The sequence below is a fragment of the Magnolia sinica genome, chromosome 13 (assembly GCF_029962835.1).
Source record: "Magnolia sinica isolate HGM2019 chromosome 13, MsV1, whole genome shotgun sequence".
Lineage (NCBI taxonomy): Eukaryota > Viridiplantae > Streptophyta > Magnoliopsida > Magnoliales > Magnoliaceae > Magnolia > Magnolia sinica.
This window is the reverse complement of record NC_080585.1, coordinates 30,780,079-30,799,638: the sequence shown is the minus strand read 5'-3', so window position 1 is coordinate 30,799,638 and position 19,560 is coordinate 30,780,079. Positions and strand designations below refer to the sequence as shown.

General features: G+C 37.6%; 1 protein-coding gene across 8 annotated transcripts in view; it reads right to left on the bottom strand.

The window, feature by feature from the left end:
* Positions 1–14,007, bottom strand: part of LOC131223442 (sterol 3-beta-glucosyltransferase UGT80B1) — a 51,561-nt gene extending 37,554 nt beyond the window's left edge. For 2 of the 8 annotated variants that reach the window (XR_009160455.1, XM_058218866.1), the window contains exons 1-6: positions 10,437–11,897; positions 6,564–6,635; positions 6,366–6,459; positions 6,076–6,218; positions 5,883–5,953; positions 2,984–3,065 (exon numbers count right to left, since the gene is read on the bottom strand). Coding sequence is in view for 7 of the 8 variants with exons in the window: in XM_058218866.1 (XP_058074849.1) it covers positions 2,984–3,065; positions 5,883–5,953; positions 6,076–6,218; positions 6,366–6,459; positions 6,564–6,635; positions 10,437–10,769 (795 nt within the window). In the remaining variant the exon portion in view is untranslated. Of the gene's footprint in view, positions 1–2,983; positions 3,066–5,882; positions 5,954–6,075; positions 6,219–6,365; positions 6,460–6,563; positions 6,636–10,436; positions 11,903–13,862 lie in introns of those variants that run through there. The other 6 variants (XM_058218868.1, XM_058218870.1, XM_058218864.1 and 3 more) reach the window with 5 other exon arrangements.
* Between the last annotated feature and the right edge of the window lie 5,553 nt (positions 14,008–19,560).

Below are 19,560 nucleotides of genomic sequence, written 5' to 3'. Positions count from 1 at the left end.
CACGATTATGTCAAATGGGTGGACCAATTTAGTGAATCAGTCGATTATATTAAAAAAATTGTTAATAGTCCAAGCGATACTGTATTTTTGAGATTTGTTAATACGTCTGATATTTCAAAAAATGCGGATAATTAGTTGGGCTTACTCGAGTCAATTATTAATGAAGTGGGCAAGAAGAGAACATTGTACAAGTAGTTACGGATAGCGCATCCGCCTATGTGAAGGCGGATCAGATGTTAATAGAAAAAAATAAAAAGACATTGTTTTGGTCTCCATGTGCAGCTCATTGTATAGACTTAATGCTTACAGACCCTGGAAAGTTGCAAATTCATTTGGAGACTGTGATGGAAGTAATGGCGATAACAGTTGATATTTACAAACATTGTTGGGTCTTGAATTTAATGAAGAAGCATACAAAGGAGTTGACTCGACTGATCGTAACACGGTTTGTTACATGTTACTTGACTTTGAAAAGCATTCATGAAAAGTTACTTGACTTTGAAAAGCATTCATGAAAAGTTACTTGACTTTGAAAAGCATTCATGAAAAAAAAATTGACTTGAGGTCGACGTTTACCTCAAAAGAATGAGAAGGTAGCAGCTTCTCGAAGACCGCAAAGGCGAAGCATGTTCAGGACAGTTTTGGCCGATGTAGATTTTTAGCCATATATCAAAGTTTTGCTTGAAAACCACTCTCCCATTAGTCAAATTGCCATGGCTAGTTGATTCAAATGAGAGGCCGGCTGTGGAATATATTTATGAAGCGATGGATCGAATGAAAGAGGCTATAGCAAAAAGAGGTGAAGAAGCGATATTCAGCCATATAAGAAATCATAGACCAATGATGGAATCTTCAATTGCATTGGCCCTTACATGCGGCGGCTTATTTCTTAAATCATAGATTTCAGTATGTTAACAATTTTCATCCAGATTTAGATACTAAAACCAGCCTGTATGACTGCATTAAAAGAATGGTCCCGGATCAAGGAAAAGAGTCATCATCAATGAGCAGATGGATAAGTTCAAAAGGCCTATGGTTTATTTGAAAGAGAGATGGCAAAATTAACTACAATGACAAAGAAACCAGGTAATTTTACTTACAATATTTTGCTTCTTTGAGTTTGATGGTACGCCTATGAGTTATATAATTATATATGATTGTGTTTTAGGTTTATGGTGGGAGAGTTACAAAGACAAATGTCCATAATTGCAAAAGCTAGCTATTTGTATTTTAGATTTGACATGTAGTGCTACTGCCTACTGGTTGTGGGCGCAACTAGAGGACTTTTGAGCAAGTGAGACATTATTAAATTCATTAATCAACATATGAATTCACCATATAGTGACCAATAGCCTTATGTTATTACGTTCATTGGCTTGCAGATACATTCAAAGAAGAGGAATAGACTCGAGCAATAGAGATTGAATGCACTTGTCTTCGTAAAATATAATCTCTAGTTCAAAGTCCGTTAGGCAAGGAGAGAGGACCAAGGGCTTGATCTTATATGCTTCTCATATATGGAATTTGATGGATCCTTACTCTTACTCCGGTGGTAGACTCTTAGGAGTTTCAACACACGGTCAAGGGTTCGAGTATCCATAAGTGGTGAAATCCCACTAAGGCGTGAGTGTGTGGGGTGTGTGTGTGTGTGTGCGCGCGCGCGCGCGTGTGTGTGTGTGTGTATGTATATATATTGCATGTCGTATGACTTGTATTCTTATTGTTTAGTCTTGTAGTCTCATAATTATTAATTAATAATCTTATATTATAATGCATTTTACAAAAACTATTTGTAGGTCTTAGAAAACTTGATATTCGAAGTAAAGTGAAGGGAAAAGCAATAAGTGGTAGAATAGGAGGAAGAGGAGTTTATTTCAACATCAAATTCTGAAGATGAAGATGATGTTGATAATATTGACCTCCTTAGTGATGAGGAGGATGGCGCAGCCGACGAAGAATAGATCCGTTTGGACTTTTTATTTCCTTTTTCACCTATGGAAACAAGCGAATAGAGAATACATTATACATGTAAATGGGGATGGGGAAAATATTGTTTTTTGAATCATATAGAAAACTTACATGTAAATGGGATGGGAAAAGGGTTATTTTTGAACTTGATTATGACATGATGATATAACACATTAACAATGAATTAACGAGACATTTAGTATAGAGTTTATCACAATTTTAGATAAAATTGTTTTTTGTTTTTTGCATATTCATGACAAAATGGATGATGGATGTGTTTTTTTTTTTTTTTTGAATTGTTTATATATAATTTTTATATTTTTATGACTCTTTTTTTTTTTTTTTTTGAAAATCTGAAAAAAAAAAACCTTACGATTTACGATACGATACGATTCAGACCCATTTATGATTTATGATACAATAACGATTATGACAAAATAGGTTCTAGGTAATAAACCAATCACCATACTAGTAGCATCAGCTATTGAGTACAATGTAACTGCAACCCAAAGGCTCCAAATCACTAGATCCTGCCACTAGAATATTTAAATGATGATAGTTACTTTGCTCCCTTTTTCTTTGGTAGGTAAGCCCAGGCTTGAATCTGGATAGTTGGGGCAAGGCTACTATGATGATGATGATGAGGTCAGTTGGACTCAAACTAGGGACCTCAATGTCGAAGCGACACAGTGCCTACCATTGAGCTTTTCTTTTCTTTTAAGCGAAGAGTGCCTACCATTGAGTTTTTCTTTTCTTTTTTCATTTTTTATCGACGTGCCTACCATTGAGCTTACAATGGAAATTACCTCATGTAATAATTTCCAAAATATATCTATGATTACAACAAAATTTCTTGGTAAGCAAACGTTAAAAATATTGTCTTAGAAGATTATGTAGATATCAAATTTTTTTCTTAACATATGAGGATGCATGTAATTAAATAATAGAAATGCCATATGTATTAACAACACTTTTAGGATTTCCATAAACAAAAACAAATAATAACATGGCTTACCATGTTCATAGGAGCCTCTTGAAGACAATTGTACAAGAGCGGAAGCTCTCGTCTGAATCGGCGTTCAAATGAAGAAGGTGCACTGCAAATGTATTTAACACATCAATAATGCAATGTGTTCAAGATGTTAAGAAAAGAAAATGGATAATAGTAATGCAGACAATGAATGGCTTTCTTGAATACAATTTCCAACATGTTGAAAATGTTGAATTCATTGGTGCCACTAATACAAAGAGAGAGAGAGAGAGAGAGAGAGAGAGAGAGAGAGAGAATTATTTTCAGAATTTTGTTATCCCCTACAGGATCACATGAGATTAGATAAGTTGCAATTATATCCTATAATCAATCACAAGGTGGGAGGACGTGGAGGAGAAGAAAGGGTATTTGGGGAGAGAGTCATGAGGGTTGTGTAAAGATTAGACTAATCTCTCACACCCTAATCTTTTATTACATTTCATGGTGATAATGAGAAAGAAGAAGAAGAAGAAGATTAGAGAAAAGTATAACATCCTCTCTCTCTCTCGTATTCATGCACACACACTCCCCCTGAACCTATGTACACTCACTCCCCCTGATCCTACAGGAAAAATGTCAAGCATGCCTACCTTGCACAGCTAGAGGAAAAAAATTGTTAATCATCCCCAGCTGCAATAAATATCACCTTCCATTTACCTTTATTTGTGAAAATTCTAGGATCTGCTTCTTACTCCCACTGATCCTAGAGGAAAAATGTCAATCATGCCTACCTTGCACAGCTAGGGAAAAAAAAAAATTTGTTAATCATCCCCAGCTGCAATAAATATCACCTTCCATTTACCTTTATTTGTGAAAATTCTAGGATCAACTTCTGCTTTGATAAATCTTCAAAAACCATCATGCCATTTGATGAGGAAAGACTTTTATGCAAGAAAGAAGATACCTTCACTCTTGATTTGTTTTCATGTTTCTTCAAAAATCAGATTCTTACCTTCATCAAGCAAGAATTCTTCATTGTTCATAACCTGAGAGACCAATAAAGACTTGTAAACTAATGATTCTTTATTCTTTTCATACAACACGGCCACCCGTTGTTGGATCGCAACATTGTTGAGATTACCCACAATCACCAACATAGCATTGACCTATAGTTCCGATCACCTCTATCCTTCCACAATTCCACAATTAAGTTCTCCTTTACAATAAAAGAGGTCTCCAACCGTTTGCACGAGTGAACCATTCTATCAGTTAGTACTCAGATTGCTTGAAATGCCTGCTTCAACGGCAGAGGCAATAGACCCACATCCTCTTGGGTTAGCATATCACTACTAGAATGATAATTTTACAAAAACAAAAGAGGGCACCAAATCAGTGCAGGGGCTCATAGATCAAAACTTCAAATCAGCCTCTAATTCATTGGGGATCCCAAGCAAAACAAAACTGAACAAAATGGAATCGAGAATGGAGAAGGAAAATCATCAGTACATTAATCAAACCCGTTATAGAGATGAAAATTCTGCCAAACCTTCAAACTCCAGCAATAAGGTTATAAAAACAAGTCATTACAAGGCCTGTGAAGAGTATTTAAAGCTCCCCAAGATAACACTAGATGTAGTTCTAAGCGTTCCATTTATTCGAACCTCAGTGGCCTATTTCACATCATTAAAATAAAATTTAAAATAATAATAATAATAATAATAAGGCCATGTTTGGAACAATGGATTCCATGCCAAACAATGGAAAAGGGCTTTCCTTTTATGTGACAATTTGTGTTGTTTGCATAGTGAAGAAAAGGGTGGATTCCATCAAACAATCATTACACTTCTCCGTATTTTGAATTCTTGACGCAAGAAACTAGGTGAATATTGTGAGAGGAATATGAGATTTCCACTTGCTATCCAAACGAGAACTCAAAATAGGATTCCATGTTTCAACAGTTGTCATAGAAATCATCATTGCATAAATACTATTTTTTCCTTTCTTTGCCCTAAATAGACCCTAACTAAAAGTATTGTATTGTAGCATGTATTGTGACATTTGCAGTAGCATTGAACTCCAGCATGTCACTGTTGCAGGCCTCTTTTTGAGAAAATAGGTGATGGCCCTCCATCACTCACGTGATTGGGTGGGGCCAATCCTTGGCCCATTACATGGCCTTTGATTATCACATTCTTGAATATCCATTCTATGGACCATGCAATCTTTTGATGCATCCAAATGGAAAAGGGTACGAACAAATGTCATCTTTAAGAGGGATTTCCCTGGGCTAAATCAGAATGGGAGCACCACCCCATTACGAGTAGCCTCCTTCACCTTTGACCTTTCGGGATTGCCAAATATGTAATGTTATAGCAGCAGACTGGCAACTCGAAGAAAATGGGTCTTGCAGGTTTGGAGTTATTAATGATGCTCGGGCAAGGGGATCAATCCTCATGTAGTATTTCAGCACTTTGTGAAAAAATGTGCATTACATATTCTAAAAGAATAGAATAGAGGCTTTGATGTTCCGCCTCTTGTTGTAAAGCAAGCAAGGAAAGACTGCTAAGAGTCCATGACTCTGCCAGTTTCACTAGTGGACTTGCCAAAACAAAATCAGGAAAATGAAAGGGGAAAAAAAAAAGGCATCTTCCATCCTTTGCATTTGAGATCACACTTGAAAAGTTTTCTTACCATTCCTCAGGTTATGCAACTGCAAGGCTTTCCGATGTTCAGATGGAAACCAATTAGAAGTCTGTGAGAATGTCGAAATGCAGGAGTGTTTAATATGGATAGTTCATTACCCAATCACAACAGTACACGTGAGGGCATGCCAGGATGTTGGACCCAAAAAGATGGCAAGTAAGTTTCAAGAAAAGATCCGTGGATCCATTGAACCATAAATGTAAGAAGTTGAACCAAAAGGAAAAAAAAAATCTTCAACTACCTATAGGGAACAACATATGGAGCAGCAACCACACAGCGAACCCTAAACAGTTCTGCAAGACTCCACCCTTCCTGGATTACCAAGAAAAGAAAATTGTTTGTGCCATCCAGCTAAATAATAATGCATGTAAGAGATGATTGTTAATTACGATGTTAGGAATTTGGAATGCAAGTGTTTCTTTTTTGACCAATACCAATGCAAAGAAATTGATCACTACAAAATCACCCTCCATGCACGGGCCATCTCCAAAGGCCTTTTCCATTGCAGATAAGCATTCTTCTCTATGTTCTCTCTCAGTAGCCTTTTTCTGCAGCGAGAAAGAAAGCTTTGTAGAATCTGATAAGATGAAGAGCATGATCAGTATCATGACTAAGCATAGGCTACTCGACTCATTAATTGTTTCAAACAAAACGAAACCAGCCAATGAATGCAATACAACTTAAAGTCAATGAGCTTGCCAAGATTCGTAGTAGCTATTCTAACCTGAATTATCCTGATCTTGATGGTTAGAAAGCACGGGTGGTGTTGAAATCAGAAAACAGGAAATGTTTCTTGCTGCCAGATGTACTCTTAAACTCTGCAACATTACCAACATATGAGAAAGATGGAAAGGATACAATGGCCAACTTAGAATTAAGCCAGAGGACCGATCAAAGGTCTGAAGAGGTTTTTCATGCAAACCTTATGGGCAGAATGAGTTATTAGCGCCACATGGTATTGTTTTTGGTCGCATGCAAGAGCTGCAGCTATAGCCTGAAAATGACAATCCAAGTCACTGGTAAAACAATGAACACTGTTTCCATGAGCACCAAAAGGAAGAATGTTATGATAAAGCGAGGTGGTGGTAAACAAGTACAATTTGTATCATGAACCTCAGAGACATTATGCATAAGAATTATTAAAATTAACATGCAGCTGAAATCAATGGAAGAAGAACAATTATGAGTGTCAAGGGGATAAACTGATATACAAATTGCCATGCATTACAAGAATGCTGATGATATGTTTTTTACACACACAACAAAATGTTGTTTACATGAACACAATTCAACTTTTGGAGGAGAGAGTACTGTTTTTACATTAAGAAAACTCAACCTTTGGAGGGGGGCAGCAATATTTGGTTGGAAATGAAATTGATTTCCATGGTATCCATGGATATAGTGTTTTCCACTGACTGTATTATAGAAAGTAGTTCAGGGAATTAACTGTCATTATTACGCTTTTCCTTGCAAATGTGTGCCCTAGCCGAGATTTAATCTCAATAACTAAACTCTATTAAAATTCAGCCCACGATTATCAGTAAAAAAATAAAAATCAAAAATATTATAGCTACTACAGTGCTACCACAGCTGGTTCTATAGTGTTACTTTAGTACTGCTATAGGCTATAGCACACTCCTATTTAAAGAAAAAGTCCTGATTTTTTTAAAATTCATAAAACAGTTTCAAAACCCTAAAAAACCAGCCCTTCAATGAACTCAATTTGCACAATCGTCATCACATGCTTCCATATTATGCCATCCTTGCCTATTAATAACATACCCTAAGTGGACAAGTCAATAACAAAATACGATGAAGAACTTATTTCAAAATGGAGATTCCCTCAAGCTAACTAGGAATTATATGATCCCTGACAATGATTTGTATAGCATCCCTAGGCCTTTGGTTGTACAGGTGGGGCTCAGAGTTTGCTGAACATGGTTGGTTTGATGCGCACCATGCACCATTGGGATGGACCATGGCCCAGAGAGCTCCCTCATGAGAGAACCCTGGCCCTTCACCAGTGGCCCACAAATAGACGATTGATAAACAAAGAGCAATTGTCACATGGAACGAGAAAAGGCAAAAGATTGCTCTTCCAATCTGGGGATATTTTGGGACACTGACAATTCATGGTGGACCCATTAGATCAACGGTCTGGATCATTGAACTGTTGACCTCAAATGCAAACTGAGGGCATGAGGTTCCTTTGCATGTCATCAGGCCTAGGATCATATTTCTCCTAGCTGATATTCTGGATATTTACATTGCAAAAACTTCCCTTCGAGTTGAAATATTGGATATTTTGCAATTAGAGCTGTGAATATGGAAAAGCCTACGTCCTTTGAAAAGGGATTTGGTTGGAATGTGGGCATCTTGACTGCTCACCAAATAAACTTTTCATTAGCAATTCTCACCCATAATGCTATACGATTAAGGCTTGATCTTTTGAGCAAGAACATTTTTCTTGAACAAAGCAGTAGTCAATCTCATCATCATTGCCACAGTTCTATTCTGCTAGCATGAAGACAGAATGCTACGGCCCTTTTTGGTAGATGCCTACAAATGAGTTCATCTCATTTTGGTTAAGGGGTTATATGGATGCCTGTAAAATTTTAAGTTGTAAACACTTTACATTTGAAAAGAGTTTTAGGTGTAAACTGTTTATATGCTATCTTGTTTGGCTTTTAAGTGATAAAATGTTTTATGTATTTGGCTAACATATAAAATGTTTACAATGCATAAAGTGAGTATTCATGCCACATAGAGCTTAAGGTGTTAAATCCCGCCAAAATGTTCAAATCACATAAAAGGGGCTTGAGTTTTTTGGGGCCCTAGGAGAGGATCAAGGGATGCATATGCGGACGGATTGGATGTCCTGCTTCCATCACAGTGGGCCCCACACAATTTAGAAGGTTTTTAATGGTAGGCATCCCATCACAGCTGTTCACTATCATGTAGCTAACCTAATGATCAATCAACCTATTTTTTAGAACTGCAGGAAACACACATGTTGGACAGATTGGGTGTACTGTACACATCACAGTGGGCCCCACAGAGCATGCATGTCCATCAACCGTTTTGCTTTGTTGTGTTTAATGTCTTTTTAGGTGTAAAGACTTCACATGTTAAACACTTAACAGGCAAATTTTGCCATCCAAACACCTATATGTAAAGTGTTTCTATAAACCCTTTACAACGTAAACATTTTACGGGCATCCAAACGGCCCGCACAGTAATTATGTATTAGAGTTCTTAATCTCTAATACATTACGTATTAGATATCTCAATACAATATCAGAGGTCTGAACACATTATGTATTAGAGATCTTGATCTCCTCTAAAACACAATTACTATTAACATAAATACATTATGTATTACTGTTAATTAAAATGAAATGAATTCATCTTTGGGCGTCTACTAAACAGGGCCTAAGGAAGATGGACCGCACTTTGACTCTTAACACAAACAGTGGGTGCTGTAGAATCCGTTTTGATATCCTTAATACTTTGTCTTAGCTTGGTAGGATGACTAGTGGTTACTTACATGGCTTCATACTCAACTTTTTCTACAAAAACACATTCTTGGAAAATGCCTTCCACCAAAAAGTGAACTCCCCAATCAAGGGAAAATGTCATTTTCTTGAAAAAAAAAATGCCGTTTGGATGCCTGTAAAATTTATAAGTTGTAAAGGTATTACAGGTATAAAGTGTTTATAGCCTATCCTATTTGACTTTAAGCTGTAATCTGTTTGCAGAAAAATAGTTGTCTGCGTTTGGATGACCGGTAAATTTTTTACAACCTAGAATTGGGTCTTCACAACCGACAAAGCTTAGAGAGGTAAATCCATCTAAATCTTCAAGTGACACATGAGAACTTCATTTAAGATGGATCATTGGGTTGCGTCTATCTCAATAAAGCGTGGGGCCTAACCTTCTGCCAAACCAAGCATTTTTTAGGCCATAAAAGCAGGCTCACTAATTCAACTGCCCTTTTGTGAGAAGAAGTTACTGAATATAAACAGTTAACCATTAATAACCATAAAACTAATGAAAACTAAAAGGTTTAAACATATGTCTTCAATAATTCAAATACAAAACAACTCTAAAAATTCATGTTTCAAAAACATTTATAATGGAATGGTCTTTTCCAACCATATATGTCTAAGCTCAGGCTCAATACTAAAAAAAAGCCTAGATAAATTTGGTCACCTTGCAAGGTAGTTGGAGGCCTTCCACATCAGATCATCATTGATGTTTCTGAGATTTTTTAACTCCTTCCACACATTTCTCAGCAATTCCATTTCCCTTTTGCAATATCTGTCGATTACGTCACAAAGGCGGTCCGGTCCACTCTTTGCATCAAACCCACATGGAGAGTGAGTTTCTTCCTCTTCACTTGTCTTGGAGCTGATGTAAAGAACATTTGGATGAGCACTTCCCCTAACTTGTTCAGCCTGTGGATATGTCTCCTCTGAGAAGTCAGCATCCAATGGTGCATATAATCCCAATTCTCCAAAGGGCGATCAGGATATTGAAATATCATCCATTGGGTGATGTGGTGGGGCCTCATATGTAAATTCAACATCATTGTTTAACATAGTTCCCGTAGCATTGTCCTCTCCACATATAATCTCCATATCATGGTAGAGTAGAAATGGCTTTTTTTAAAATTTTGCTAGCATTAGGGTGTAACTGTGGAAAGAAAAAGCTCAGATATCAAATTCTCTTCACGATAATTTTTACATTAGAAATACAAAAGAACGTGAAGAATATGAGATTTTTTTTAACTGACCTTGATAAATTCTTTCCAAACTTCTTCTACAATTACGTATTTCCGTTCCTCATCCCAACCGAATCCACTTTTATTCAATGCTTCCTTCACCAGTTGGAAATGTTTGCAAAAAGTTTGTAGACGATTTCTGCAATTGTTCACATCCACAGAGACGTGGAACCTCTCTCCCACTCCCTTTGCTACCGCATTCATTGCAATAGCCCTCAAATCATGATTGCTTTTGACCCCTGAAATTACTTGCTCAATCAAGATGTCAGCCGTGTATTTGTCCATAAATGGAGTCCAAGTGATAAATGTTTTCCACTTGCTGCTTGCTCTCGATTGTTGCGACATTCCTAAAGCTTAACATATCGGAGCAAGATAAAGCATAAGAAAGAATCACTTGTAAGGAAGACAAGATTTGATTCAAATATTACGACATTCCTAAACAACAATGCATTGATATTCAAAAAAAAAATCATTTAGTACAACATAGTCAATATTCCACTCATAATGAAAAAAGATATTGAAATGCAATCTATCGGCACATTGTTCAAGTTCCCAGTTGTCCCACTTTACTATTGTGATACTTAATCTAAACTTGGTCCATCTCAGTCCTTCCCTCCTGGCTTTTGTCGCTTCGCTCTCAACACCACTTTCACCTCGCCCTTCTTCGAACCTTCATCTAAGATGTCATCGCCATCTTCATTTTCTACATGACTACAGACATCTTCATCCACCTTCATCTTCCTCCTCCTCATTGTCTTCAATTATTATTCCCAACTCAGGGGCAACGCCTAGATTTTCGTTCACAATATGATTATGCAAGATACAAGCATACAGCACACCACTATTATCTTCACTTGTGTACATGATGCATAAGTTGGGGTTGTCTTCATTTAGTGGACCCCTCTTTTAAGAGGATTCTTAACCATTCATTATGCAGCCACACTCATACATTGCATCGAACCATAGCATGTAAATTATTTTCAACAGTTTAGCCAACCTAATGAATGGAACATTCCAGTCCCTTTCCACTCCAATTCCTGATCGTATCATGGGGGCCACCCTTCCACCATCCATGTGGCAGGGTCAAACTGCATGGGCATTTTAGACCAGACGATCTAGACAATGTGAACCACCTAATGTAAAGCTCGGATAAGGCTTCTTGACTCCTCAGGTGGGCCTCACTGATTCTACATTGTATCTGACCAGCACAACCTATGGTGTCGGAAAGCATGGCAGGCCCCATTGCCTACATCAATAGGCACATAAAACCGTCTAGACCAACTCGTCAAATGGACCATACCATTGGAATCAATGCACGACCAACGATCTGACTGAACAAACAGGTTTGGTCCATCTAGTGAAAAATGGTGCAGCACCACTTGCTGGTGATAATGGTTGTTGTTACATGGTTTGTGCCAAGAGAGGAACAACATTCGAATTCCACCATGGGATTTGGGAAAAATTACAACTGTCAAGGGGCTTACCTTTGATTTCGAAGGAGTTGTGAAGGGGCTTTTACAGGGAGAGAGAAGAGGTTGTGTTGGGTGGAGATGATGGTGGAGACAGCAGCAACTGGAGAGAGAGAGAGAGAAAGAGAGAGAGAGAGAGAGAGAGAGAGAGAGAGAGAGAGAGAGAGAATCGTTGGGGGAGGGGGAGAGGGTGGAGAGGGGAGCTGCAATGCTCCCTTTATAGAAGGATTTGAAAAACTAGCCTTTGCCCTAGGGGTTGTTTGAATGGTGGTAAATGGGGAAAATAGTAAATGATTTACTAGCAAATCATTTACTTGTGTTTGGATGCTCTAATTTTCTTGTAAATGATTTATTAGCAAAGCCCCCTTCTCATTTACCTGCATAAAGGTGAGTTTGCATTCACTAGTAAATGAGGAAATGGCGATGGCTCTATTTTTTTGAATGAAAGCCTATAAAGCAGATTTCATTTACCATTTAGGAGTTGTTTGGATGCCTGTAATTTTTTTAGTTGTAAACACATTACACATGAAAAGAGTTTCAGGTGTAATCAGTTTACATCTTATTCCATTTGGCTTTTAAGTGGTAATCTGTTCACAAGTAAACAGATTGTGTGTTTGGCTAGCCTATAAAGTGTTTACAATGAATAAAGTAGGTATTCATACCGAAGAGGTTGGGCGGTGAACCTTCCAAAATCTGCAAAAATCACATAAGAAAGACTTGATTTTTTTGGGGCCATGAGAGGGTATTAAAGCATGCACACACTAAACGGATTGGATGTCTTCAACCCATCATAGTGGGCCCAAATGCAATCTAGAAGTTTTTAATGATGGACATCCCATCTTTCCCTTATGTGGTCCTTTGATAATGGATGAGCTGTTTTTTTAAGGCCACGAGAGAGCATCAAGAGAAGTACATGATGGATAGATTGGATGTACCATACACATTACAGTGGGCCCCACATATCATGAGTGTATATTAACCATTGTGTTCTAACATGTATAATGCCTTTTCAGCTGTAAAGACTTTACCTGTAATTGGTTTACATGTATAATGCCTTTTTTGCCAGGTTTCAGATTACAGCTAAAAGTTGTATGTTTACAAACCTGTAAAGCCTTTACGGGCAACTACATGCATCCAAACAGCCCCTGTAATCCCTTTACAACTTAAGGACTTTACAGGCATCCAAACGACCCCTTACAGGCTATGCAAACACTGTAAATGATTTATTACAACTTAAAGCCAAACAGACAGGCTGTAAATCAATACAGCGTTTAAGTGATTTACTAGTAAATCATTTACAACGTAAACCATTTACCACCATCCAAACGACCACTAATTTCAATTGCAGATCATGCCTGTAAACCATTTACAGGCATTTCAGGCATCCAAACAGGTCCTGTAATCCATTTACTTGTAAACCATTTACAGGCATCCAAACAGGCCCCTGTAATCCACTTACCCGTAAACCATATACAAGCATCCAAAGAGACCCTGTAATCCATTTACGTGTAAACCATTTACAGGCATCCAAACAGGCCCAGTAATCCATTTACCAGTAAACCATCTACAGGCAATTTCAGGCATCCAAACAGGCCCTGTAATCCATTTACCAGTAAACCATCTACTGGCAATTTCAGGCACCCAAACAGGCCCTGTATGTAAGAATTCTATAAGGTGGGCTTTATTGATCAATGGTATGAATGGTCCTAAGGGTTGGATAGTGTGATCGGGAATACCAGTGGACCCCACTCAGTTGTGATACATGCAAAATCGTGCAAGGGGTGGTGTGCTATAACTGTGATATAGACACAGTGTTTTAGTTGAACTGGGATTCGAATTCCAGGTCGCCGACAGAAAGAAAAGAAAGAGAAGCTGAGCATATATACACAGAGAGAGAAGAAGAAATTAAAAAGAAATAAACGAATGAGAGTGAGAGGGGTAGAATGGAAGAAAGAGAAGAACGTTTTACAGCAATTGGGAAGACGTCTCCTTTAGTACCGAATGCCATGAAAACAGCTCGAGGTCTGCTGCTGCTGCTCTCCATTGACGTTTGGTTGCCCCCACTGAGAGAGCTCTGCTTCTTTCCAACGATTTTTGCTGGGAGACACAGTAAGGTTATTTTGGTCATTTTGACTTCGGCAAGAACTTCGATACTCTGGCAGACTATGGCCATCCATGCACTGTCAGTGAGTATCTGCCCACGTGGCATATGATTCACTTACTGATGTAATAAATATTGACTGTCCATTTGCTAGCTTATTCATAGCATGGTTAGGATCCTCCGATCTCGTATTTTTCAGAAGAATCGGCAATCAAAGGATATCTCTGAGTGATGGATGGCCAGACCACTTATAGACCTTTCTATTTTAATAAATAATCACCATTCATAAATTGGATGGTAAGGACCGTCAGATCAAAGTGAGTTTTAGAAGTGATTGGCAACCGAAGGTGGCCCATTGCCATGGACGGTCCAAATCAATGATGGGACCTTTTTTTATTATAACCATAGTGACCGTCCATTTTCATCGACATTGATGGGCTGGTGAGGGTCAATCTATCCAAGTGAATTTTATGATTCATGGCGATCAAAGGGTGCCACGTCACCAACCGTATTAGATCAATGAGCATACCTTTCCTAATGTAATCAACATAGCTATCCATTTACCATCCATAATAAGATCGTAGGTCAAAGTAGTTTCTTAGAGAGGCTGAAGCCAAAGATTGGCATGTGATGGACAGTTCATATTAATGACTGAAAATTTACACAGTCAATTAAAATCGGATTTTTTCCTATTGAAATCTTCATTTAAATGACATGTTAGACTTAGATTTCTTACAATTATCATAGTGGGCCAATAAAAATAAGAGTGGATGTTTCTTTCTAAGTATTTCCTTTGACATGGCTTACTTGAATCAAGGATCAGCTTTATTTGTTAAACTAGAGCATACCTTGGGATTACACATCTACTATTGTAGAAGGATTTTTCATCACGGACTTCAATTGTAGAAGGATAAGTATTCTTCTTCACCACGGACTTCAATTGGTCTTTCATCATTGGTATCATTATTTTCAGCTCCACGGTGCATAATTTTAGTTGTTCAATCCTCAATCAGATTTTTACAATTTCAGGGTTGTTCTTAGCACGATGTCCTCGTCCACATGGACCATGACACACGCCTCTTCATGGGCAGCCACCGTGTGAATCGCAGCAGAAAGAGATGTTATTTTGATGGAGAAAAGATGACGAATAAGCAAGTTATTAACCTGCTTAGTAGGTTTAATGCCGGGACCAAACAGATTGGATATAGCAATCCAGAATATATCAATCCCATGGATCTCAAGACAATCCACTGACAACAATATCATTACTTAGAAATCCATGCCATCCACCCTAGTACCATTCAATCCCTTCCAATCCACCCAGCCAAACGGGCCCTCAGATTTTTACAATTTCAGGGTTGTTCTTAGCACTTTGTCCTCGTCCACACGGACCATGACACACGCCTCTTCATGGGCAACCATCGTGTGAATCGCAGCGGAAAGAGATGTTATTTTGATGGAGAAAAGATGATGAATAAGCAAGTTATTAACCTGCTTAATTATGGTTTGTAACAAAATCAAAGAAGATATCTATAACTATCAATTACATTCAAGAAAATTGAGAGAGAAAATAGGGTCAAAACCTAGCCATCCCAAGCATGAGGGGTAGTTTGAATTCCAAAACTGATCTTCTTCCAAGAACAAAATATATCCTTGAGTAAACAAACAATGGTTCTCATTGAAAAAGCCTTGGCAATGATTGAATTAAATACTTCTACAAGTAACTAAGTAAGAACTAAATGCTCCTTTAAATAACTAGGCAAGAATTAAATTTAGAAAGTAACTAGGTAGCAAGCTGCTAGAAGAGCGCAATTCCTGAAGTTTAATTAACTTCCAAGATAGCTCATAACTCTAAAATAGCTTCTTTAGGAATCAAAATATATTTGAATTCATAGCCTCTTTGACTTGGATGGGTTGTTTTTCGCTCTTTAAATGGGCTTGTACATTTGGGCTTGAGCTACTACAAAATGGACCCATAAATATTGAGTTGGGTGCAATGCATCACATTGGTATATGTAAATGCTTGAATCCCTCATCTTCAAATGAAATTGCTCCAGTACTCTACGAGCACTTGTGTGGAACATGTATGCACTATCCAAGCCAATCATATGATAGTCCCTATCAGTGTTCTAAGTATCAATGATATCAACCTATATATCTCACAATATATCTTGTATCTTACTTATGCGATACGAAATGTACAAGTAGTTCCAGATTTTAAGTCTTCCAATGAAAATCATCTACTCAATGATTGAACCACACTAGATCACATCAAGGAACTCCCTGAAAACTTATCCTGCAGGTTTTTATAATGAAATTACACAAAGGCCGCCCACAAGGATCCAAGGTCTAAAATTTTTCAACTTCCATGTCAAAGGTGGCAGTATTACAAATTTCATAAAAAATAAAATAAAATAATAATAAATAAAAATTGCATAAGTTCCCTAAAGATTATGGCAAAAAGGGACCATGATCCATTTAGAATAAACTCATTGACCCTAAGGTTTCTCCCATGACCAAGATTATAAATATCCCTATTTCTTAATATGATTTATGAGTATGGGCCTAATACCAAGAATACTCCTCCAAACCTAGCATGCATTAGAGTAAATTTTTAGGACCCAAATGGATTTAGAACGGATATATTTAATATGGACCCAAAATTTCCATAAGCTATCTTCTTCATATAGAATTTTCCAAAATTATTTGATAAGACAAGCTTAGTTAGAGATGTATAAAGGGATATATCCAGCCAACTCACAATCTTTGGGTTACAAACCTAATCCCAATTAATTGAATGAATCTTAGCAACTCCCCAAAGCAAAGATCTTATCCTCTTTTCATTAAGAGCAATGCAACCCTAGGGAAGAAGAAAAGCCTTAGCCTAAAATAAGCGAAGATTAGATAAGACAAATTACAACCTCCTGGTGAATGAAAGCATGCTTATACTCCAACCCCCGAGTTTCTTATTAACCTTGTCAATTAGGGACTCACATTCATAGAGGTAGAGTCTGCTGGTCGCTTGGTTTGTTTTTGGTTGTGCAGGTGTGCCAGAATCAATACAGCGGCTCGATCCAAACTGATCAACTTTGACTCCAAACGCCAAAAGAAGTAGATACGTCTAATATGAACGTATATAACCAGATTATGAGAAAATTGGTTGCTTACTCAACCACTTTGCAAATGTTTATAATGCTCAATCTATAATCAGATGGTAGGGTTCTTCCTTCGAAGATGGGTTACTTTGTGCCTTCCACAAGAAAGAACTTTCAAAACACCCGTGCAAATAAAATAAAAATGAAAAACTCACAATCAGTTACTAGGAGCAACTACAAGAATGCGTTTCTTGAAATAACTGCTTGATATCGGATAAGAACAAATCCAGCGTATGAGTGTATGCCTGGATTACAACTAAAGATTATGGCTAAGAATTACCGTTACTCCTAAGATAAGCTGAGATAAAAGATAAATTGATAAAGTTTGTAGTTTGGCTTGTTGTTGATTGATTAAGTTATTATTTTTTTTGTATTTTCTTATACTATTTATAGATATTTGTTCTTGATTTATTATTCCATTACTGCAACAATTACAACAATCCAAAAGGCTTTTTAGATTCTTCTATTTTCTGTTGCGCAGCACGCCAACAACGCAATGAACCGAGATCCAATCTCCGGTCTCACCCACAAACAATAAACAAGTTGACCGTGTTTCTTGTTAGTCGACCATCCACTAACATGTACAATTAGATTTACACCAATTGCAATCCCGTAAAAAGTGCTCTAAATCTTTAAAATTCTTTTATTCACTTCATGTTTCTCATGCAATGCCACATGTCACTCTCTTATTGACTCGTAATAGCCACAAATATGGTACAATAGAGTCTTGCAGGTTAAAGATGCAACATTTCAATAGAAGGTTGCCCTCTTTGATTCCAATGTGAAGATACATAAGCTCTTTTTTCACAACTAGAAGTGGAGAAAATGATTACACTTTTAGACATATTGATCTCGAGACCTGAGTTGCAAGAGAAATTTCTAATGGGACTTAAGATTTATCATAATTAAGGGATCCACACTCATGAAAATGATTAAATCATGAGTGAATAAAAGATGAGAAACATCTAAACCTTTCTTAATAAAAAGGGAGCTAATCAATCTATTTATTGTGGCATTTTAAAAACAATGTGAAAAATAATTCTATAATAAAGAATATAAAAAAAGGAGACAAAAGGGTTTCCTTGACTCTATTACTTTTGAAATAACCACGGATTTCTCTATCAATAACAACAAAAAATTATAGGCAAAAAATACACACCCTAATCCACTCAACCTAGCTTATACTAAAATTCATGTAGGTGAGTAGGGGTGTCGCTGGGCCAGGCTCAGGCCCGCAGAAATCAGAATTTTGAATAGCCTAGCCTGATGGCCCAACTCGAAATAGTTCAAAATCCAGGCAGACACCAACCTCAAGCCTAGCCGATGACAGCCCTGCAAGCAAGGGTAGAAAAAAGGAATTCTCATTCGACTCTATCTCTGCTACTATACGCGGCGTTATATGATCTGACTAGGTATTAAGCCGATCGTATCAAATTACGTGAGATCTTATGCATCTATAAGTTAATGATGAGGATGTGAGAAATAGTCTAGACTTTTAATGGATGAATATTGGCCGCGTCTCAGTTTAACAGCTAATCTGTATACGCAAATGATAATGTCCATCTATATAAAATTAAACATTAAACATTAAAAATGTCAATATCAACTAATAAATAATTATGTTGATCAACACGGGTACGAACCATGGCCGCACAAAGTAGAGCGTGAGTCGCCCGCTCAGACCGCGATGTGCCTGACGTGGATGCTCTGGCCCAAAATAGGAAGTCGATTAGGTGAGACCCCGGCCAAGACGGTGCGGCCCTTACTGTGGGACCCACCTTGATGAATTTATTATGTATCCACACCGTCCACCTGTTTTTCCAGTTCATTTTAGGGTACTAAGACAAAAATAAATCAGATCTAATTATCATGTGGACCATACCTTAGGAAACAGTGGTGATTGACCATTAATAGGCCAAGAATGTACTGGATCAAGATGATATTTGTTTTTTTCCTTCATCCAGGCTTACGTGGCCTTATCAACAGATTAGATGGAAAATAAATACTATGGAAACATTAAGGTGTCCCCCGAGAAGCTTTTAATGGTAGGTTGTTCAAACACCACTGTTTCCACTGGTACGGTCCACCTGATAATTGGATCTGCTTCATTTTTGGCATAATTTCTTAAAATGATCTGAAAAAACAGATGGACGGAGTGGATACAGAATACATTCATCAAGGTAGGACCCACGGTCAGGGCCGCACCGTCTTGGATGATGCAGGTGCCCCCCGAAAAAATAAAAAAATACTTCCGGTTGGACGTTAACCGTTGCTCTTTTTTCTTTTTTGACAGTCTCCACAATCACAATCAACCTAATGCACGCTACCTTTCTATTTTATCTCTCTGCTGTCAATCTAGTCCATCCATCTACAGGGGCCTATCATGGACGGCTTACATATAAAAACCAAAC